The 22620-nt window shown below is 46.0% G+C and overlaps 3 protein-coding genes across 6 annotated transcripts in view; 2 read left to right on the top strand and 1 right to left on the bottom strand.

Moving 5' to 3' along the window:
- Positions 1–3300: 3300 nt before the first annotated feature.
- Positions 3301–9660, bottom strand: TFPI2 (tissue factor pathway inhibitor 2). 2 transcript variants are annotated; one of them, XM_042801669.1, is made up of 5 exons: positions 9154–9660; positions 8870–9049; positions 8210–8389; positions 6766–6939; positions 3301–4378 (listed from the first exon to the last, which is right to left on the bottom strand). In XM_042801669.1, the coding sequence occupies exons 1-5, from the start codon at positions 9233–9235 to the stop codon at positions 4278–4280; spliced, it is 717 nt and encodes a 238-aa protein (XP_042657603.1). In that variant the 5' UTR covers positions 9236–9660; the 3' UTR covers positions 3301–4277. The 2 variants fall into 2 exon arrangements, with proteins under 2 accessions (XP_042657603.1, XP_042657602.1); XM_042801668.1 differs by having other exon boundaries at positions 3303–4381; positions 9154–9657.
- Positions 9661–12678: 3018 nt separating this feature from the next.
- On the top strand, positions 12679–16695 carry LOC122154302 (guanine nucleotide-binding protein G(I)/G(S)/G(O) subunit gamma-11). Of its 2 annotated transcripts, none has more exons than XM_042801666.1 (3): positions 12679–12806; positions 12960–13063; positions 16228–16695. In XM_042801666.1, the coding sequence occupies exons 2-3, from the start codon at positions 12968–12970 to the stop codon at positions 16351–16353; spliced, it is 222 nt and encodes a 73-aa protein (XP_042657600.1). In that variant the 5' UTR covers positions 12679–12806; positions 12960–12967; the 3' UTR covers positions 16354–16695. The 2 variants fall into 2 exon arrangements, with proteins under 2 accessions (XP_042657600.1, XP_042657599.1); XM_042801665.1 differs by having other exon boundaries at positions 12681–12808; positions 12965–13063.
- Positions 16696–16754: 59 nt separating this feature from the next.
- Positions 16755–22620, top strand: part of LOC104357937 (probable acyl-CoA dehydrogenase 6) — a 92728-nt gene continuing 86862 nt past the window's right edge. For both annotated transcript variants that reach the window (XM_042801664.1, XM_042801662.1), the window contains exon 1: positions 16755–16980. In XM_042801664.1, the coding sequence (XP_042657598.1) occupies positions 16858–16980 (123 nt within the window). In that variant the 5' untranslated portion in view covers positions 16755–16857. The remainder of the gene's footprint in view (positions 16981–22620) is intronic.

Below are 22620 nucleotides of genomic sequence, written 5' to 3'. Positions count from 1 at the left end.
AAATGAACCTTCATTAAAAGGGATTTGGTTTATTCCCACATAATAGATACAGTGTTTTACATTTCATAAATTAGTCTTTAACTTGCCTAAACTCTCTCTCTTTTATCAATAGTTCAGACATGAGCTGGGAACGCTCATTTCTCTGGCATTTCTTTGGAAATCACAGCTCATGATCACATCAGTTGCTAATACCTCAGATAGCATGCTTTTATGCATCTTGTTTACATAGATTTTTTTTTTATATATATCATTGCTGTTCATTAGGTTTTGTACACTATGATTAACACCCCTTCTCCTCAACAATTAAGTAATTTATCAGATGATAGACACTACTGTACAGGACCACCATACACTGAAATATTACACTTACTTCAACAGAAGCAAGTATCCCTGCACAAATTATCACCAGTGATAGTTATGTATAATAATAAAAAGCTTTCTAGAAAGACAATGCAGCCAATTTTGCTTTCAATAACACTAATGTAAATGCATAATAATTCTGCCACGTCCACAATGTGGTTCTTCCAAATTCACATGACCATAGCTGGACTGCATTTATTTAGTAGAACAGATTTCTTGTCACTGCCTAGACCCAGGACAGCTGCCCTTAGCAGTATAGCTGACTTCAAGCTTAGGAACAAAATCTTTCACCCATGATCTGAGACACAAGTTCAGTAATACTTTTTTTTTTTTTTTTAATGTGGACCATTGTGCCTAATAAATGATTTTTTTTTTTTTTAATAAATTTTCCATGTTTTCCACCTCCTCAACTGACAACAAGCAATAGAGCAACAGGGACCCTTCTGACAGTCAAAAGTCTGACTCCAGGGATACAAGCCGAACTCATTGTCGTTTTGCTTACGAAGTATGGAATTGTGAGAAAGACATTTATGGGGATAGTCACTGTTAATATGAGATGTGGTGAAGTTTTGTTTGCCATCATTTATCTTATCAATAAAACAGATTACATGGGGGTTTTTTGTTTTCTCTTTTTGACACTTAAGATTCCACTAAAATATAAAGATGAAGCCACTCTCCTGCTTTTAAATGTTGTACAGAGCAATTCCCTGAGTATTGTCACACGCTACGGAGGAAAAATCAGCACAGATTTTAATTTTTATAGTCTTTGTTATAGTTCTTCACAAGATATCACTAAGAAAAGAACTGGAATTATGGGTTGCAATGGAAAGTTAAAGAGCAGTGATATTATTTGCAATGGAGTTTATTTGAATCTGCTTATTTCAGCAACCACTGTTCAGTGGCAGGTATGACTGTCCCATGCAAATCACTAGTCATGAGTTTCACTGGCACTTTGCCTGTGCAAGACAAGATGAACCCAACTGATTATAATTACAGCTTCCCTCCTCTGCAGTAGAAATTTGCACTGTGACACACGGTACCAGCTGCTGGACACTGGCTACTGTAATAAAAGTTAATTTGCAGGATGGTATGGGCTGTGTTAATTTTCAACATGGCAAAATGCTAACAGTTGACCCAACCTTGGGCCAGTGTTGTCATCAGCAAACTGAAAAAGGAAGTAAGTCATGAGTCATATAAAATGCTGTAGATGATAGAGAATTATTTAGATTAGTCAAAGCCACAGGAGTCTGAAGGGATGCTGGAGTAGCTTAAGAACATGAAGCAAAGCAACACAGTGGCAGCTGAAATTCTTTGTAGCTAAAAAAAAAAAAAAAAAAAAAAAAAAAAAAAGGAGATTAAGGCATTTACCTGGAAAGAAGGTACAATTTATACAAAGTGGACTGAAAGAAACTTCCACAGCCTCCCCTTCTCCTCTTCCCCCACCAATCCTCCAGAATACTCTACAGCCTGCTCACTAAGAGACCCTGCAAGAATTATGGATGGTTTAGGTTAAATTTGTGTGTGATACTATGTAGATAAGGGATTAAAACCCAAACCTCTGATATTTCACTGAGTACCCCAGCAGTAAGCCCTTGGACTTTGAATTATGTTTTTATGCAAGAAAGAAAGAGCATGTGGAGCAGCCACATTACGAAGGACTTCAGTGGCCACTTCAGTGTCCTGGATAGAGCCCAGTCCATCAAAAAATCTCTCACCGGGCCCCTAAGGGGACATGAACAGAAGATTATCAAACTCTTGGATCCCTTCAGGACACTAGCTGGGTATTGCATTGCCCAGGATATGTCGTGATGTGTGACCAGGCACCCAATTCTGAGACCAAAGTGAGATGGAGCTGCTCTTACATTTTGGATTCCCTTTTAATCCCAGGTCCACTTTTGTATCCCACCCCAAGATACTCCTATGAAAGTCAAAGACTCGGAGATGTAAGAGGTAGCAGTCCGTTTCTCAAATATGTTACAAGAGATTATACACTACAGTGATGCTGTTAAAAGATGGCCATCCTCTACAGTTAAGAAATGTTTAAACTTTGACTTCTGAAACAGCCTTGTGGCTTTTTAAGCCACAGTCAGAAATCTGCAACAAATGCAGCTGGAGTCCCTCAGATGATAGTGCTAGGTGTGAAAAAAATATTCTGAGGGGTAACTGGGCTGCTGCTCTGAGCAGCATGGCCAAAATTCACAGCCTGAGGGAAGGGACACAGGCAGCAACCATGGGTAGCATGCCCTGTCTCTACCAGGGAGGTTAGACTGGCCTCATTCCTCTTTGAAGGCTGGTTACCAGAGAAAAGGTTTGGTATGGAACAAACACTCAAAACTGTGTCATTACCTGCAATTTTCTGTCACAGAGCATGCTCCTTCGTCTACACTAAGCAATAGATTAATCAAAATAAGGTTTTTTGAAATCAAGAACCAGAAATAGAGTGGTAGAAAGACTACAGCAAGCACAGCTGACTGCTTTAATTGAAAATCCAGCACTGAGAGAAAAATCAGCAAGAAAAACAAATCTTGACTAGTTTCACCATCATGTTGCCTCTATGAAATGGGTGTAAAGCACACACCTGAAATTTTCTAACTGGAAGCCAATGTCATTTCAAGCAAACAGCCTGCTACCCACACAAAAGCTCTTCAGATAGTGCAACATCAAACAGAGACCCAGCAGCAGACACTCAGCTTAACTAAGCAACCCTTTGAGAGAAGCTCTTTAGGGAGAGCCAGCTGAGCCATAAAAACTACTGGGGATGAATGACATCAATGCAATTTACTGGCTTTCTTCAAATAAAGACCTCAGCGTAAGGAAATGATTTAAGAGACAACTAAACTCTGCTGGAGTCATAATTAGTAAATAATAGGTTCCATTACACATATTGGTGTATACAACTAATTCAGGATAATAACAGAACAAGCTCTCCTTTTTTCCCCCAAAACATTTTATTAACATCACTTATGAATTCATATTTAGAAAATATTGTATGTGAAAATAATTGAAATTCAGACATGACTCAAATACAAAACATAAAAGAAGGTGCAATAGTATCACCATAGGCATAATCTACCGTAAGAAATACAATAGTGCCTCAAAAGAGGGATTACATGAGATTTGCAGAAGCTTATGCTTTTCTGCTTTAACAGCCACCACATAAACTAAATATCAAGACCCTCAGCAGATGCAATCAGTGTAGCTCCATTAAAATCAATAAAAATATGCTGATTTATGCCATATGAGGATCTGGAGTGTAAATTAGCAGAAATTTCAAATGTCATGAAAAAAGTAATGGCTAGATTTTAATACTCGAGTAGCTTATTCATTGCCACTGTTGGAATGTTTATTAAAGCACCCCTATTCCCAGGTTTAAATTTATACTTCTTTTACTGCTATGAAGGCTTCTGAAAGCCTTGACTATGAACATAACTGTAAAGAACAGTCTACTTAAATGATAGTGGCAAAGTATGTAAAATGGCAGGACAATAAACCTCTGAGCAGACTTTCAAAAGGTTCCTTTTCTGTAGCAAGCAGAGGATAACAAAAAATCCATGGTAGAAATTTAGCTTTGTACTCTTGTAGTTATACTACGAGACAACTGACTTTTCAATCTTAATTGATTTGTAACAGTTGAAATATTCTCCCAAGGTAGTAGTAATATTCCCCCATAAAAACATGGAAATCTAAATACTTGGCTTTGCCAAAGTGTTACTGCAAAGACAACAGAGCAGAAGAACCAAACTTAGGTTCATTCTTCTTCTATTAAATGCAGTTCTTTATAAAAATTAAGTTGAAAATAAAAATCAGTTCTGAAAGACAGAACTATGTTGGTGTATAAAACTGTGTGAAAACTATTTTACAAAAGAAGAAAGTGGAATTAAAAGGAGGTGTTTCAAACATCCAAGTGCACATCAGCTTTAAGATTTCAGGCTATACACCTTAGGGTTTTTAATCAGTTTTCTCATCATTTTTCTGTGGGACACATTCATTGGCTTGTTGATTCCTGGTTTCTGAGTCCCTGCTAAGAAAACAAAGGAAGCAGTTAGGAAAACAGTATGACAAAACTGCTACTATTCTGTATTGTCTGGGTTGATTTTTTGTTCATGTTACGCTGTTTAAGCAGTTGATCCAATAATAACAAACATATCAGAAACTGTAAAATGTGTTCTGGACACCCTATTTTCATACACTGTAAGGTCTCCAATGTGTCCACCTTTGGCACTGGAGTCCTACTTTCCTGCTCTTTTCCTGAGCAAGCATCAAAGTCTTTTCCGGCTGTCCTGCAGCGACAGCAGAATGCAAGTAAACACACTGTTCTATCTGAAAAAAAAAAAACAAACCAAACCAAAGAAAAAAAGAAACACCACTATTTCTGCATTTCTCTGAACAACAGCGGGGTAAAGTCTAAAATATAAACAGTACTTGTGGAAGATGAAAAGGTAAAATGATGGGGGTTTCTGCACAGAACTGGGTTTCACACAGAAGCTGCAGAGTAGCCAAAGACAGTCGGGCTTATCTCCAGAAATGCTTACGAAGGCTGCATGAAATGTGTGAGTGCAGTTCAGAAAACAAGTACTTTGCAAATTTGACTGAAAATCTTTGTCTTTATGCTACCTATTCACCAGCACACAGAGACCCTGTGACCAGTTCCCAGTCCTTTTGCTGTCACCCCAACATATTTATTTCCTTTCCCAATATAAACTTTTTAAAATTAAATTAATCAGAAACCTTTTCACTCCAAAAGCTATAGATCAATATAAAGAGCAGCTGCACATTTACACAGGGAAGGTCAACTGAATTCAGCTTGAGACTCCAAAAGGTGACAGGAAAGATGCTGGGGAGGGAATTATGGGAGCAGGAAAGAAGGAGTGGCTTAAGTTGCCTGAAGGATTTGCTTAATGTTTCTGTACACTCCCAAGCTACAGAAATTAATATGTATAGCACAACATTAATTAGCACTAATTATGTCCTTAACCATGGGCTTTGGTTGTACCAAGACTTACTGAATTGTGAAATACACAAGTTGGTGAAAAAGCTTATAACCGATCCTTTACATTTGGCTATCTGGTGCTCTAGTTATGAGACAGACAGCATTTCCTTATTTCTTTCTTCCACAGAAGGACAGAAGAAGGGACAACCCCCAGGTGGATCTGGCTGGGTGTGGGCAGGGGTAGAGTGCAGAAGCAAGATGCTGAAGAGGCAGTTTCCTTCCTCCTCTCCCTCTGCACACTTAGGCTGGAGCCTGGCCCTACCATTTCCCAAGTAGTAATAGATGCAAATTAGATAATCACAAGCATCTCAGATAGACTTAGCATGCTATTAAAGACTCTCTTATAATACTAGAATGGCAGAGACTCACTCAGACTTGTCACCCACAGAAATATTACAGCCATGACTAACTAGCAGACAGTATTTTTACTTCTGAGGACCATGCTCGGGGTGCAATCCTTGCCCCAGTCCAGGATTCCCAGCCCAGAACTGAAGAATCATCTCCTGACTTAAGCCTTCTGACTACACATCTTAAACACAAAAGCACTCAGACCTTGTGCCTATCTCATGTTTAAAACAGAGCTACTTTTTGGCTTTTTAATTTTTTTTCCAAAGGCAATGTACATGCTAGATACAGCCTTAAATTTTTTTCCCGTTAGTATCATTTTTTTAAATATTGTGCTGTGTCTGCTTCCCGAGTGCTCTGGGGATCAACATATAATTATGCTTTTTTATCTCTCATTGATTTATTTTTCAAACAAAGCAAACTAGAGTATTAAAACTTGCAGTAGATGGTATGAACAGAGGATTGCAGGTAAGACCGCAACTGTTTTGACTTACAAGCACAAACAGTAGTTGATTTTAATACAACCATTAAGAAAAATCAATTACCATACCCAACCCTTCCCCCCATGGCAACAGAAACAGTTGACTCAGCACAATTTATGAGGCAGAAATCTTTAGTAATGGGAATGGGTAATGGGAGCAGGCAGCAGGGAATCAAGGGAGGACGGTAACTGCTGAAAATGTGAAGGAAAAAAGTAAATTGATTTCACAACTTACTTTAATCCTACTTAATAATATCTAGAATAAAATAATACCTTATTTAGTGTTCATGCTTGTATTGAACAGTTTAAAGACTGATTCCTTGTGGGCTCTAGTAAGTTAATCAGTCTCTTTGTGTGACCTTCTCTACACTTCATTCAAAAACAGTGTAATCACCTCGCATTGCACTGTTCTCGTCAGAAGGACTTAGCATCACATCACAGTTTTCCATCTTTGAAAACATCCAGTCCAAAATGTAAAAAGCATACACTTGTAGCAAGTGAAGCTGAGTAGAAGAACACTGTGAACACCTGTTACTGGTATTTGGATTGCTTTATCTGCTTGTGACTGACAAAACATAAAAAATCTCACCTTTTCTGCAGACATTGTAGCAATCCTTTTCAGTAACGAAGTTATTGGCATTTCCACCACAACCAGTATATTTGAACTCCTTACATGATTTGGTTTTGGTGTCATAGTAATAGCGAGGCACAGAAGAAGAACACAATCCTTCATCCTTTGGGCTATAGCATAGCAAGGGACCAGCTTGAAACAAAAAAAAAAAAAAAAAAAAAAATGACAAGAGAAAGAAAGACAAATTAGATAATTGCAATCTCTATGCCTGGCTTCTTGAAATTTACCCTGCGACAAATTTTGTAGTTAAGCAGATGTTGTTCCCACTGAATTGACATGACTGTTACCGATGACTTCAGAGACTTACTACATCTTATTCCCGAGTTATTAATTTGAGTAAGCAACAGACAGTCACAGAAAACAGGATTACTATCCCACAAGCAAAATTTATCAGTTTTCCCCATTTGTGGTGTCATGCATATGACAGCTGAGATATTTACATAGTCTGGCCAGAAGTCTTATTCCATATATACAGGAATATAACAATAATTCCAGTGGAACTACCTCTGTAGTGGAAAAAGACACTATTTATTTTATCCTTGCTATGATTTTGCCAGCAAATCCTGCCCACTGGCAGCAAAAAGTAAAAATCCCTCCACTTTCCTCTAAAGAATGCTTCACTTTGACTCGATAAAACTTTAGTTTTCTTGCTGGAGGATCTTCTATCAATTTATTAGATGTGCTACAGAGAAATTAAAAACAATTCAGCATTTACCTAAACGCTGACAATCTGTCATCAGCCAAGAATAACTGTCTCATCAAGCACTAATAAAGCTTAGGCAGTGACAGCTTTTATACATTCTGGTAGATCTCTCTTCTTCAAAGATCCTGTCTTGCACTGGATATTAGCCTGGTGTTTATGACAACACTTAGTTATAGTCACCTGCTCATAATTAGCACCTCTCTTCTTTAAAGCTCATACAGAGACAGTGAAGAGTCATGTCAGGCAAAAAACTTCTCAGAAGTTGAGGTGGCAAGTGCCAAAACCCAAAGCCACCTAACACCATCTCTCGGGCTTGTATTTTAGAAAGGCACTTCTGTTTTATAGTACAATAGCACTGCCTTCAACGTGACTGTCACAACGTCTTGTACATTTGCCTCAACACAGACCTCCAACCTTATTTCCCTTCAGATTACACACGTATAGCTCTCTAGAAGTCGAGACCGGTTGGGTGCAGCTGTGGGCATATTTAAGGTCACAATATTAAACTAGCACAGCATTTTTACTCTTTCAGTAACAGCTGAAACAAATGGCACACGAAAGTCTGTAAACAATATAAACATCTGTTTCACAGAAGTCTTTGAAAATACCACTGCATCCAGAGGAAAATATCAAATAAAATATCATCTTCATATCGCTTTCAAAGCATCTATTTTATTAAAAATTTGGAACAACTATTACTTTTCTCTGGCAGACAGTGGTCCACACAAGACTGCAAATCTCTAAAGTTGTTGCCATTTCCGTAACAGCCACCGTAGATGAACTCCTCACACCTCATCGAGCTCAAGTTAAAGGCATATCTTTTTAGATGACTCCTGCAAGGTCCTCCATCAGCCTCCATCCGGCATAATTTGGGCACTTCTGCAAAAAAAATATGTATTTCATCCTCTGTAAAATCAATCCTTCGTGCTCCCCATACTGAACATGGTAGTGTAGACAAAACACTCTTACTCTGGTCACAGGCAAGTCCCATCTTGTCCCACTATCTGCATTCTTTATTAAAGTGGGATAAGATTTACAAGAGGAATCTGATGCATTAATTAGCAAGGCGGTATAATGTTAAATTACATTTAAAATACTAATAGTGAAATTCTGCGTGCTGTCTCCGAGACAACTCGCTCTGGTTTCTCTGCATAAAACTGACATCAGCAAGAAGTTGCGACAAGCAGGAGGGACTGATGGGTTGGGTGAGAAGAGTCCCGCGAGCCCTGCAGCCTCCCCGGTGCTCCCCCAGGCCCCCGTCCAGCCCCGCGGCACCCCGGGGGTGCTCCGGGGAAGCGAGCCCCGTGCGGTCGGCCCCCGGGACTGCGGGAAGGCGGCGGGGCCCGTCCCCGGACTCACTCTTGATGGTCCAGCAGCTCTTCTCGCAGTCGTCGAGGGTGAGGAAGTTGTTGGCGTTGCCGTGGCAGCCCCCGTAGGTGAACTCCTGGCAGCTCTGCGTGTACCTGTCGTAGTACCAGCGCGGCACCAGGGCGCGGCAGGGGCCGTCGTCGGGGGGCAGCAGGCAGGCGCGCTGCTTCTCTGCGGGAGACACCAGCGACCGGGGCTGAAGCCACCGCGGCGGCGGAGGCGGCCCCGGGCCCCGCGTAGCCGCCCGCGGGGTCCCACCGAACGCCCGCCCTTACCTGTGAGGGTGCGCGGGGCCAGGGCCGCGCAGGCCAGCGGCAGCAGCAGCGCGGGCAGCGGGAGGCGGCGGCCGGCGGCCATGTCGCGGCGGCGGACGGACGGACGGACGGACGGGAGGGAGAAGGGAGAGAGGGAGGGAAGGAGGGAGGGATGGCGGCAGCGGGGTCCCGGGAGTCAGCGGCGCTGCCCGGCCCGACGGCAGCGCTTTATATGCGCCGAGACGGCTTCCCCGGGCCGCCTCCCTCCTTGCGCATGTGGTGGGAGGGGAAGGTCTGATTCAGCGGGGCTGCAGGTCCCCGCTGACCCGGCCGTCACCGGAGCGCGTCAGGCTGCGCGCCTGCGTGAGCCCGGCTGCCGGGGGGCGCGGGCAGCCCCCCGCCCCGCTGCCGTCGCGGGGGCCCGCGGCCACGCGGGGAGCAGCCGGGGCTTGCTCGGCGTCAGGCTGCGGCCGAGGGGCCACGGCCGCGGGGGTAGGGGGAGCTGGCCGGGGTCCACGGCTGTCCCGTCCCGTCCCCCCCCACCCCACTCCCCTCGCCCCACTCACATTACGGGATGATGCTCAAAGAGCATTTCCTGTTAATCACGGCGAAATCCGGGACGGGTCAATTAGCGAAAGTCCTCTCCCCCCTCGCCCATTTGGAGGCTCCAGGCAGAGGGCGGCAGGATGCTGAAAATCAAACCCGGGAGCCTCCGGTGGGTCACGATCCAGCCGGGCCAAGCACAAGCCGCTCGGCGAGTGCCGCTGGAGATAATGCCAATCAACCCACGTTATTAGCTTAAGACCGTTGTGTATAACACTAATGAACCTGAGAAAACCAAGGCACCGTCAGCGGGCTTGGACTCCTGGGAAACCCGAGGGGCTGGATGGATGAAACCTCCGGCTAGTTGAAAGAAAGCTGGATTTCAGGAAACATCATGACTTGCATTATTCTGTAGATTTGAACCCCACCAGGCAACCGGGTGTGATCTGGGGTTGTACAGGGGGTGAGCAGCAAGCAGCATACTTTCCCTTTCTAATCTATTAGAGCCATTACATTAATTAGTGTTTACTCCAGATTTAATACAGTAAGAGAGATAAGAGTGGCTGCAAATTAGGCGTGCTCTCCATAGATAACAATAAACTAATCTGATCTCCTATTGTTCTTCTCCACTCCCTTTACAGCAACCCTGTTGGGCCCCAGTCCTTCAAGCAGGATTGCAATGCAGGGCCCTAGAAATCTGTGGCCTGCAGGAAAGAAGCCACAGTCTGTACAAGGGTAAGGAGGAGGAACTTCACAGCACCTGGATTATTTTAGGAACTGGCTTTCTCTCCCTGGCTTCCCTGCTTTTGTTATATCACAGAGGAATGCGACCTAGTTTTCTGACATAATTTCATTTCTCATGGAGGCAAGAAAGAGGAGCAAATTTAATCCCTATGCCACCTACGTGGGTTCTGAGAGGGTATGAGTGGCACCTCTCTACCTCCTTCTCCAGCACAGTTCCTTTTTTCAGAATCTCCAGTTGTCAAAGGATAAGTGGGTGCCTCACTGACAAAAAAAAATAAACCCTGGTACAGTCTGAGGCATCACCATAGGACACGTCTGATATGTTCTATAATCTTATATCTACAGCTGTTACTAACAGGTGTCCTCATTTTTAGGGGTTTTGTTCAGCTTATTAAGCACAGCAACTATAATAAAGCTTATGTCCCTCTGGTAGGCAGGAACAAACAAACAAAAAACCAACATACTTTTTCTATTTCCAGAGGAAATCAAAAGGACAAATTTCTAATATTAGGAAACTCTCAAGTGATTTTAATATGACTCGACTGATGTCCTTTAGTTCTCATCAGATTTTGTCGGAATTGCAAAGTCATTGAAATACCACTTTAAACAATAGCAGCAAAATGAATGCTCTAATGCAAATACTATTTTCTATATTTTCCATTTCCTCTGTGCACGCACACATACAAATCAAAGTTTGAGCTAAACCCACCTATCCATCAATGCTGCAGCACAGCACAGTATTTCTTCAGCTGCTCCTTTGCTGTAACAGCAGAGAAATTCACTTAGATTAGGTAAGTGTCTGTAAAAATATATGAACTAGAGTAAAAGCACAGCAAGTGGTAGAAAGTCCTTTACTATCTGCTAGGCATGTCAGCAGACAGCTCACTGCAGGCTTTTCGTTACAGGGTTATCGATACTAAGCTGCAACTGTCCTTTCCTGACCCAACCGTGCACCAGAGCCCCTCCTCAGCTCACTCCCACTCCCACACCCCATGCCTGCGACCACCACACCCCACGCTCTCTGCCTCTTCACACCGCAGGGTTTCTGCTCCCACCGTCTGCCCTGGCTCCCCTGAGCCCTGGCTCCTTCCAATCTCTTTTGACTGGCCCAGGACCAGCAGCTGGTGGGGTTTGGGGATGCAGCTGCCAGTGTAGATTATGGGGTGTAGAAATTGCATACTGACAGCTGGGAAGGGGGGGGATAATAGCCAGAGGGAGGGGAGGAGGAACTGGGTTTTAGTGAACTGGCTAAAATAAACCAAAATACAAACCCCAAGAGCACTGTAGGAGCAGCACTGGAGAAGAAAGATCTAATCTCGAATACTGCTGACAGCTGCTTACAGCTGGTGAGTGGTGTGGAGGAGGAGAAAGGAGTGTGTTTAAGGGGAAAAGCCAAAGGTGGAAAGAGGGAAGAGCGATTGTCTATAAGGACCTTTGAAGTGCCAGATAACAGGACTTGTACAGGCCTATTTTAATGGCCTGTAGCTTTGTTCGGTGTAAAGCGTCACAAATTCTGCCTCCACTGTTACTGTAGGAAAGCAGCTGCTGGGATCAGAGATGCTGGATGCTGTATAAACACTCATGGAGGGTACCCTGTTCCAAAGAGCTACGCTCTTTGGATCTAGACCTCAAAAGTATATTCAACCACAGAAGACTTTCCTACCTTCTTCCTGTGTCTTCTGAACCCATCACTCCTCTTACAGGGAGTGCTCCACCCTCACCACCCATCCTAATTTCGTGACTCCAGAGACACTTAGTGCAGGCCGGGCACATCAGCCCTCTCACACAGAGCTGCAACTCCAGTGTGCAGAGACACCTACCTACAAAAACTGCTGTGTCTGCGGTTCCTTCCCCTCTCTACCTTTCAGTCCCGTCCATTTGTAGTTGTAATGCACGAGTATCGAGGAATGCAAACCACCGGCTGCTGCCTTAGCTGCTGGGCAGAGGAGCACAGAGCCCAGGGATGCCGGTGGCACAGGCAAACAAGAATCATGGCGAGGCGCCGAAGGAGGTGGCAGGGGAGGAAAGACCTCACTGCTGGGCCGAAACACCCGGCCGACTTCGCTGCGTTTGCCCCACCGTGGTGGCGAAGAGGGAGCGGAGGGGAGAGGCCGGCACCGGAGGGCCGCTGCAGCTCCCCGCGGGGGCCGAGGCGATGCGGCGGCGGGGCCGAGCAGCACCGGGGCGGCCAGACCCTCCCTGTGCCGGCAGGGCCCGTGTCAACGCCCCGGCAGCGGGGCCGGGTCGGGCGGCGGGTTTTAATCCGGTTAGGGGGGGATTAGCGTGGCGGTTTAAAGCCCGGAGCGGCGCGGGGAAGGGGTACCAGGCGCGCCGGAGAGGAAGCGGCCGCCGCCGCAGCCGAGCAGCGGGACAGCCCGGACGGCACCGTGTGAGTGAGCCCGGGGGCGGGCCGGGGGCGGCCGTCCCACCGCCCCACCGCCCCGCCACCCCGCGCCCGCCCGGGGGCTCCGGCCCCGGCGCCCTGGCTGCCCAGAGGTAACCTTTTGTCCTCCTCCCTCCTTCCCTCCGTGCTTTGGCAGTGTAGAAGATGCCAGCCATCAACATCGAGGACCTGAGCGAGAAGGACAAACTGAAAATGGAAGTGGAGCAGCTCCGCAAAGAAGTGAAGCTGGAGCGGCAGCTGGTGAGTGGCCGCGGAGAGGGGGCCCGGGGCTGCCCGGCCGCCGGGGCGGACGGCGGGGCCAGGAGAAGCCCGTTACTCCTCGGGAGGGGGTGCGGGGGCTCATGCGGCGGCCGGGGCCCGTCGGGCGGGCGGCGGGGCCGGGCGCGGCAGCCCAGCGCGGAGCGGGAGCTCCCCGTCCCGCCGCGCCGGGCCCGGTGGAGGCCGGAGCAGCGGGGCTTCGGCAGCCGCTCTCCGGGAGAGCCCCGGCTGTTTTGGGACGACCGGAGTTCGCACCGACGGGTCCTGCCACCCGCCTTTTGGGGCACGGACCGGGGACGGCGCTGGCGACATACCACCGCTAGCAGCGTGTAGGAGCGCCGGTCCTTCACGGGGGTGGCCGTGGAGCGAGGGGGGACGGGGCGCACCGCCCCCGGGAGAAAGCGCCCCGAGGGGCCCGCCAGCTGCGGCTGTTCCCGCTGCCTTTGGCACCCCGTGGCTTCCCCTGCCTTGCGATTCCCTGTGGCCCGGGAGCAGCACAAGGCGCCCTTGCCTGGGGAGGGAGGAGCGCCTCGGACTCAGTTCCCCTCCTCCGCCAAACGCGGTGGGAGCTGCCGGTGCCGGCAAGCGGGTGATGCGCCGGCGGGAAGCCTTGCAGCGGCACTGCTGCCTGGCCCGGCCCGCACTGCCCGCCCCGCACCCGGCCGGGCTGCGGGAGAAGCCACGGCCGGCCGCCCCGCTCCGCCGCCCGCTCCCGCCCCGTTCCCGCTCCGCTCCGGTTCCCGCTCCCGCCCCGGTTCCCGTTCCCGCCCCGTTCCCGCTCCGCTCCCGTTCCCGCTCCCGCCCCGTTCCCGCTCCGCTCCGGTTCCCGCTCCGCCGCCCCGGCTGGCCGGCGGCGCAGAGCCCGGGCAGGGCGGGAGCCCCAGGGCTGCGGGTGCGGAGCCACGATCCACTCAGCCTTGTCCGATGGAAACGTTGCGCTTTCAGTCATTTACACCGATTGCTCCTTCCCACAGGTGAAGGAGTGTCCAGAGAACTTCTGGTACTTTTATACATTTTCTATAGATGAAAGACATGCAGAACTGATCTTGCTCCACGATAAAACTCATTTTTTTTCTTTTTTTTTTTTTTTTTTTCCTGCATGCCAGCAGAAGCAAACTACATCTAAACAAATGGTTCTAGTTAGGACTAAAAATACATTTGTATGTGGGAATCAGTAACATTAGTCACACTAATTACATTGCAGATCTAGGTGTTTAGCCCAGAAAATAAAAAAGCCACAGTTATGTTTTAGCTGTCAGTTAGGCATCAGTGACTGTAGATGTTGTGGTATAGTCTAAAGCTCCGACAGTAGCGAGGGCTCCACATCCAAGTACTATAGATATCTATATCATCCCTCAGAGAGTTCCCAAGCAACTGAAATATACTCTGTAGGTTGTACAGGTTTTGATTTTCATAATAATTTTAAATTCTTTCCTAAATTTTTGGAATAAACCAAAAGCCTGATCACTTAGGGAAACGGGTATTTTCAAATTGCCTTTAGTAAAGCACAGACAACATCCTGATTTTTAGCAGTGCATTATAACAGAAGTTTCACTGTAAGGATGAAATCTGTGTTGTAGTTGTCACAGTCCCCTGGTACCTGTATGGGTGTTACAGGGACAGGGAAATGCAGAAGCCACGCCTCTGTTGTCACCTAAAGTAAAAATGTTTAGCTAAAGTTTTCTTGACCCCTTCCTATACCCCTACAGCACAAAGAGGAAATAACCTTTTGAATAATTTTTGAATGAATAAAAATGTCTGAATGTGTATTTAAGCAGACATTTTTTTCCTGTATGTGAAAAAGATCCTGATACTGCTGTCTGAAGTAAAACAAACCCTGATCCTGCATATACTTTGGAGCACAACTTTACTGTGGTGTAATTGGTATAATGTGCCCCAATTTGAATTAATAGGGTTTGCGGGGCATGTGTAATGGAATCTGTAGGTCCAAATTCTTCTTTGCTGTAAGGCAGCTAGAGATAGACCTTATTTTATGCACCGTTTAATTGGGAGTTAACTCCGAGTTCTTTCTGATGGCTTAAAGCTTAATTTTACACAGCCTGTGTTCTGTTGGTCTGTGATACAGTAGGTAAATTCATTGGTTCTCTTGTCATCATTTTACCTATGGAATAAAATACAATTAATGAAGGTGGCAAGGGGCCTTAAATTAGAAAAACTGGTCATCCTGCGGCCTGGCCAGCAGCTGGTTCCTGCTGCTGACTCTGCACTGCCGGGCCTCCGCAGGAGCTGTGGTAGGAAGGGAGGAGGTGGGGACAGAGCTGGGAGCGTGTCCTCAGACCTGTCAGGTGTTCGAGCACCTAAGGAGAGTTTCTGCTGACACAGGGAAGGGAAAAGATGTGTGTGGGACAAGGATCCTCTGGAGCTGGTGGGATTTGCTTGCGCAGCCTCAGGTTCCACAGATGCTGTTACTACATGTGCTGCATGTGCTCTTGTCTCAGTGAACACAAACTAAACACATTTCTTCTCCACAGGCAGGTTCACCTACATCAGTGCTAGTTTGCTGTGAACGCCATGCAAAGTGTCATGCATCTTATGTTCTCTCATAACACCACAGGCTGGTTTATTATCTATTGTTCAAAATAACCCCAGGTAACCTGTAAGTAAATTGTCTTTCCTGGTCAGGTCTTTACTATCATTCAAGACACACAGTTGCTATTATAGAACTGCAAGGTGAGAATTTGTATTACCACTGAAAAATAATTACTGAATGTTTTGTTTGGGAAAAACATGTAAAGTCATAAATACTTTGAAATTGAATTGAGAGTTACTGATCCTGAACCCAGTGACCGTAAGCCATAGTGATGCCAAGGGAGACTGTGATCCACATCTTAGTAAGACTATAGTGGCTAATTTTTTAAAAAATCAAGTTTAACTATGCAGCAACTGCTGTTCTTCGTGGCATATACCTCCCCAGGGATACCTGCACGTTCTGTGAATATCGGGCTGTGACAAAGTGGAAGGAAGCTGAGCCTGCACAAGCTTAGTGCTGGCTCTGTGGTCCCATCTTTTATATCTGATGGGAAGGTAAATAAGAGGAAGAAGGATGTGAATTCACAGGTTTGCTGTTCTGATGCTCACGGGGAGCCCCAGCCGTAACTCTGCCGCTCTCTGTTCGTTCCCTCGAGGTGTCCAAGTGTTCCGAAGAGATCAAGAACTACATTGAGGAGCGGTCGGGCGAGGACCCGCTGGTGAAGGGGGTTCCCGAGGACAAGAACCCCTTCAAAGAGAAGGGCGGCTGTGTCATCGCTTAGGAAAACAAGCCCAGCGCCTGCCACCGGAGCAGACACTCTTGTACCCGTAGGGAGTCACTAGCGTGTCCCCACCGCCGCCGGTCCTTGTTGAACGAGCACAGGAGCGGATTTTTTTTTTTTTCTTTTTTTTTTGTTTCTTACAAAAATAAAGAAACCAACCCGAAAGTAGCTGAGACCCGCGCCGGCCGCTCGGCAGGGACGGCTGCGCCCCGCTCCCCGGCGCGGCTGTCCCTCCTCCCCCGGCCGGGGACGGCTCCTTTGGCTTCGCGGCGCCCGCTTTCGCCACCCGTTTATCGGTTGCTTCATGGCTGTTCGTTGGCATTAAAGAAAACCTGCCTGTAACCCGAGAGCCTGCCGTAGCTTGCTGCGGGGGAGAGGAGCGGGAGGAGGGACGGGACGGGGCAGCGCAGGGGCCGCCCGCACCGGCCCTTATAGCCGGCCGGGCCAGGCCGCGGCTTTTGGCCCTCGCCCTGCCGCAGCGGAGCGGGGCAGGCCGCGGCGGCCATGGCGCTGCGCGGCGCCCGGCGTTGGGCCAGCTTGGCCTCGGCGCTGCGCGGCCGCAGCCCGGGGCAGCGGGCCGGCGGCGAGAAGCCGCCGTACGATGACTTGAGGGCGGCCCTCAGGAAGGTACGGGGGGAGGGGAGGGGAGGGGGGAGGAAGCGGCTCGGCCGCCCTTCCCCGCGGCGGGGAACACCGCGCCGTGCGCGGGAGAGCGGCGGGGACGAGGCCACCGAGCCGCGCCGAACGGCTCGGGATGGGGCTAAAGGAGCAAACTTCCCCTCCCGCCAGTGTCAGAAACGAAACTGTGTGTCCCCTGCCTGTGACTTCCCGGCTGTGTGCTGCCACGGCGTGCGCGGGTGGGCTTCCTCCCGTCCGCCGGGGGGGGGTGAGCGGTGGCGGGCGGGCACCGGGGGGGTGGTCCCGCCGCCCCGGCTGCTGCCCGCGGAGCTCCGGCCGGGAGCGCCCGCCCTGCCGCTGCAAAACGCAAGGTCAAGGTCTGTTTGTGGGCGCAGAGCACAAGAAGAGGCCGAACAGAGCCCCCGTTGTCCTCGTTCTAGAAGGGGGTAACGGGAGGTTCCCGTGAAGCCGAGTCGTAAATCAGGAGGAAAGAAGGCGTTTTGTTTTTTTTTTTTTTTTGGGGGGGGGGGTAACCTGGAAATTGAGTACCAGAGGACAACCTGCAAGTAATGATGGTGTGGCCAGCTCTGTATATTCCCAGCTTGTAGAAGACCGGTATAATTAAGCACACCTGGCAGAGGTGGGGTGTGGTGGTTTGGGGGTGAAAAGCCATGGTGTGGGGCACGCTGGTGGGGCTGGGGTCAGCGAGAGAAGCTTGCCTTTGCACTGTGAACTGCTGAGAAAAGTTCAGTGCTAACTACAAGGAGTAAATAGCATTATCGTGACAGCCACAGAGGAATAAGCAGGATGTGTGTTCAGAGGTGGGTGTTCTGGAGTGTAAGGACTTGGCCCCAGTTTACATATAGGTAAGTCTGCAATTCCTTGCTGATGGTGCAGTGCTCTGATGTAGCTTTTTAAAAATGGTATGCACTGGATTCCTGCCTACTAACTCTTTTATATGGGTTTGGATCTGTGCTGTCATGTCTTTGATAGTTGCTTTTTAAAATTATTTGAGGGATCTTACATTTCCATGGATACATTTAACTTTTTCCAAATTTCACCTCTTTGGTAGTTCACTATGGGCAGAAGATTCTTCTGAGTCACGTGATGTTTACTTTGGGTTTTTTTAGGAATTAACTTTCACACTTTCAGTGTTAAAACAAGATACCCCAAAGGCCATTTAATTAATCAGGTTTTCTGTCGCTAAGGTGAGGCCTGCTATCATTGAGCTTTAGCAGTTGTGGGTTCATCTTCTGTGTTATAAAAAAGAAACCTGAGCAATAGGGAAAAGATATGCATGACCAGTCCATGTCCTATGAAACCAGTTTCATTAGTCTAAATTGCTGGACCTTCTGCAAAGCAGGAATAAGCTGCCAGAGAAAGGATCAGTAGAAGAAGTTGGAAATGAACCCTTCTCTCTCACCTGGGTTAATAGTGCAGGATTTTGTAGCCAATACCATGGTGCCAAGTTTGTTGATCCTGTCTGGAGCGAGGCTTCGCTCCGTGTACTTGCAGAGTCACCTGCCCAACTGATTTGTTCCCCGGGCACGCTGCACCCTGTTACCTGCCTGGGCACTACAACTGTGTTAGTGAAAAAACAGTGTCCTTCTGAAATACAGAGGACAAAGACCTTGTGAAGGTAGTAATTTGGATCTGGAAGATTTTAAAAGTTCTGGTTTGTCATGGATAGTTAAAGCACACATCGTTTCCTATCTCAGGTGTTTGCAGCTGTGAATTTACTGCGGGATCAGATGAAAAGGGAGGGGCAGAAAGTGGCTGTATTAGTGTCTGCTGCTGCAGTGTTTGCTGCTCAGCTGGGTAGCACAATGCATTCTTCTACAAATTCTCCCCCCTCCCCCTCTTCCTCGTTGTTTTTATTCCCCAGCTAACAGTATGCCCTGTCTTGCTGGGTTTAGTCCATGTAATTGCAATATGGGCTAAGAGGGAATGTGCTGCTACGTTTATCACACAAATCCCTGTGATGATTACACTGTAGAAGAAATTACAGTCTAAACTCAATTTTATCATTGTCCCATATTTTACAAAATGCTTATATAGCATTTATTTTGGATTTTATCTGATCATACAGGGAAAAAAAATAATCATCAGTTTATGTCAAATCCAGTCTGGTGTTGTTCACCCGAGAGCTTCTAGCATTCAGTGTTTATTTTGGCTTAAGTTAAGCCTGTCCCCTGTGACTTTAGGATAAACTGAAAAGTAAAGTCTTTGGGAGAGAATGACTGTTCAGGATCTGTAACGCATTAAGTGTACCCATTCTGTAATTTGGGCTACTCTTTCCCCTTGCTAAATCGAGATGCAACTATCAGAGGAATCAGAGATATGAGCAGTGCAATTCCATAAGTAAGAACTGGGGTTTTTTGTCTCCATTAATTTTATTTTTTAATCTATTAAAATAACATATTTTAAATGATCTTCAATTTTCCAATTGTTCTGAGCAGGATAAGGAAGAGACTCTTATAATTCCAGGAGGCTATTTTTAGCAAGGGTATTGAAGTAACCCTGTGAGTGGTTTCCTTTACAACTTTATAGGTCACCACCCTTCCTCTTGGAAATCAAAAATGTAACTTTTCCTTAACTTTTTGAACAATGCTTGCAGTGCACTGGTCTCCTATGGCTTTCTGCAGTAAATAAATTATAGCATAACTGGCTTGAAGTAAAAAGATTTAACCTATTCTCTGTGTGTGTGTGTATAACAGTATACATACACATATAGGATATATACATGCTGTCCATTTTTCTTTTCCACTGGCATTAGTAGTAAGAAGCTTTGGGAAATAGATTTGAAAGGATTGGTATACATTTTGCTGGAGTTGCATGTAATATAAATGAGATTTCATTTCATATCCAGTGGTAACTTGGTCTAGTTACGCTATGTTATATCTCTGTAGGGTAAGGGGAATTTCCTCTGGGACAGTGAAACTCCACCAAAGGACACTTCTACCTTATTTGCTGCTCTTGGCTTGTATGTCACAATTTTCTGTTTATTAATATATCTTTTAACAAGAATTAAAGCCCCTTCATATTAGAGCATACAGGATCTGAATTAAATATTGGCATTCACTTTAACTTTCTGGTAAAATTGTTGTAAATTCCCTGTCAAAAGAATATGTGTCTTTTTGACCTTTTGCAAAATACTGAAGGATGACCACCGTTGCCACTGGAGCACCTTGGTTAGAGTTGTTTTATTTATCTTTGTATCAAATCATAAAAATCAGTAACAGAACAGCAAAGTAGTAAGTTGCTGGTATTACAAATAAATGACTTAAAACTTAGTTTGTTGCTAAATTGGGAGGGAGAAGAGACACAGCTGAGTCTGCAAAATACATGACTTGCATCTATAATTTTAAAACGTTATTTATCATGCACCTGAGGTAAAGTTGCAGCCAGGAGACAGTTAAAAAATGTGACTACTGAGGTTCACAAATTTTGCACCAAGTGCCCTTCTCTCTAAGGAAGGCAAAATGTATTTCCAGATTCTGGGGTATTTGCAATAGCTTTTGTCATCTTGTGTCTGACAGAAACATAATATAAACATTTAGGGGCTAGTTCTCTTGCTGGTATAAATAAACATAGCAACATCCTTTGCTAACACCAAGAATTTTGATGGTAATTTAACAGAGAGGAAATTTTCATAATTCATTTTTGTTGTTATTGGAAGGGGCAGCTGGGATGTACCGCTGTAATAAGAGGGATCATCCAATACATTCACTAGTGCCCTACCAGGAGATGCTTTTAAATCAGATTAGGAGAGTAGGAGAGAAAAATATTACCTTCAGCATAGTCAAGCAAGCTCTGTAAAAACCTTTTACTGATAATCAGAAAAATGTCACTTGATGTAGAAATGTTTCATTGTGTAGCAAAAATGCAGTAAAGGCAATTTTATAAGGAATGCTCTTATTTATTAGTCGGTGTCAGCATTGTGCATACATCTGATATTGCAGTTACTGTGTCCAAACATGGGTTATTTTTTTTCTACCTCATATTCATGCTAGAACAAATGTCCACGACATCTAGTTAGACTTTTCAATGAGCATCTTTTAGTAGGAGAACTGGGCCTAAGGGATATTTCTGTGGCTCGGGTCTAGGTATTATATTGCTTTATCTTTGCCACACCTGATTGGATTAGGCAATACAGTTACGCACTTCTGACAACTAAAGTAATGTCTTAATAAGCAGTTTATGACTGAGTAAATGTTTGGGGTTTATATAGGTTTTGCAATGACTGTTGAGAAAATGTAACTTTTCTTAAATCCTTTTAGGTCACATTTGCTTGGAAACGTGCGATTAAATCTCTCCCCCTGCCTGTATACCCATCCTAATGAATGTGACATCTCTCAGCCAGACGTCAGGGTGCTCTGAAAGCTGGTCTGTATTTCAGCTCACCTTGCTCGGGACTTTGACTATCTGGGAGGTTTTTTTTTGTTTTTTTTTTTTTCTTCTCCGTTCAGACTCAGAAGGAGCATGAAAGCCTATATCTAGCTCCAGTCCTTGAAGATGAAATTTGATAGATTACACAATAAGACTTCCAAGATACCTGGTGTGCTTCTTAAAATTATGTCCTGTCGTGCAGCCAGGTTTGTGCATCTAGACAGTGATTGTTCTATTTTTAACATCCTTTAAGAGCCAAAGATCTCTGTTCACTAGCCCTGGTAGCACCACCTGAGCCATATGTTCCCTCAGATAGGTTTCAATGACTAGGGTTTTTTTTAAAATTAGAGCATTAGTTTCTCTGTAGGAGTAAGTCAGGACAAGCTTAGTAACTTAAGGTATTTCCAGAAATGCCATTGTATCTGCAGTTTGCCTTTTTATATATGGCCGCCTTCAAAATACGCCATGTAAACTTGAGATTGGGCAGACTAATACGGGTGGCATACTGCATTGCTGAAAGTGGCAGAAGTGTCTGACGTGGTGAGATGCAGAGATTCTAAGGAGAAGCAAGTAGTCGGGAAGCCAAGTTGTTGCACCTGAAGCTGCTTTTCAGGGTTGGACGTTCTGCTCCCTGCCTGTGCTGTGGGCCAGGCCACCTGGGGAGAATGTGCTCCATGAGAGCTAAAGGACAGAAAGGCTGGAGTATGGAGCACAGTCTGATGCACTCTTGATCATGTCTGGTCTCTGGCACTGCTGCAGAACCTGCAGGATTTTTTTTTTTTTTCATCAGGAGCCGCCTTTCTCCTCTGTCAGCATCCCCCAAACCTGCTGTAGATGGGAGACTGGATTGGAGAACTGCTGCGGTGTTTGAGAGCAGAGCAGCTCTTCAGGCAGATTTGGGAGGGTTTCTTAGGAGTGGGTCCTGTCAGACCCATTGTCACAAGTATTGCTGTTAAAAGTGTGCAGTGGAATAAGCACAATGGTGTATGTTGTGATTGTATTTTCAAAGACAGAAAAGGAAATTAGAAACTTCTCTCTTATTCTTGAGAAGAAATCAACTTTCCTGGGAAAGCTGATAAAAACCTGAATAAGGTTCTTGTGGTTCAGATGACAGTCCAAATCTTTAGCTGATGATTCAGTATTACAAACTAGCAGATCTTCAATGAGATCAGCTGTTTTAATCCATGAGGATACCTCAAACTTACTAGATACTTGGCTGATATGGTGATGAGCATAGGTTAAGTGCCAGCACATACATAA

The sequence above is a fragment of the Tyto alba genome, unplaced genomic scaffold (genome assembly GCF_018691265.1).
Source record: "Tyto alba isolate M040663 unplaced genomic scaffold, T.alba_DEE_v4.0 Super-Scaffold_38, whole genome shotgun sequence".
NCBI lineage: Eukaryota > Metazoa > Chordata > Aves > Strigiformes > Tytonidae > Tyto > Tyto alba.
The sequence above is the reverse complement of the archived record's forward strand: the minus strand, read 5'-3'. Positions and strand labels throughout refer to the sequence as shown.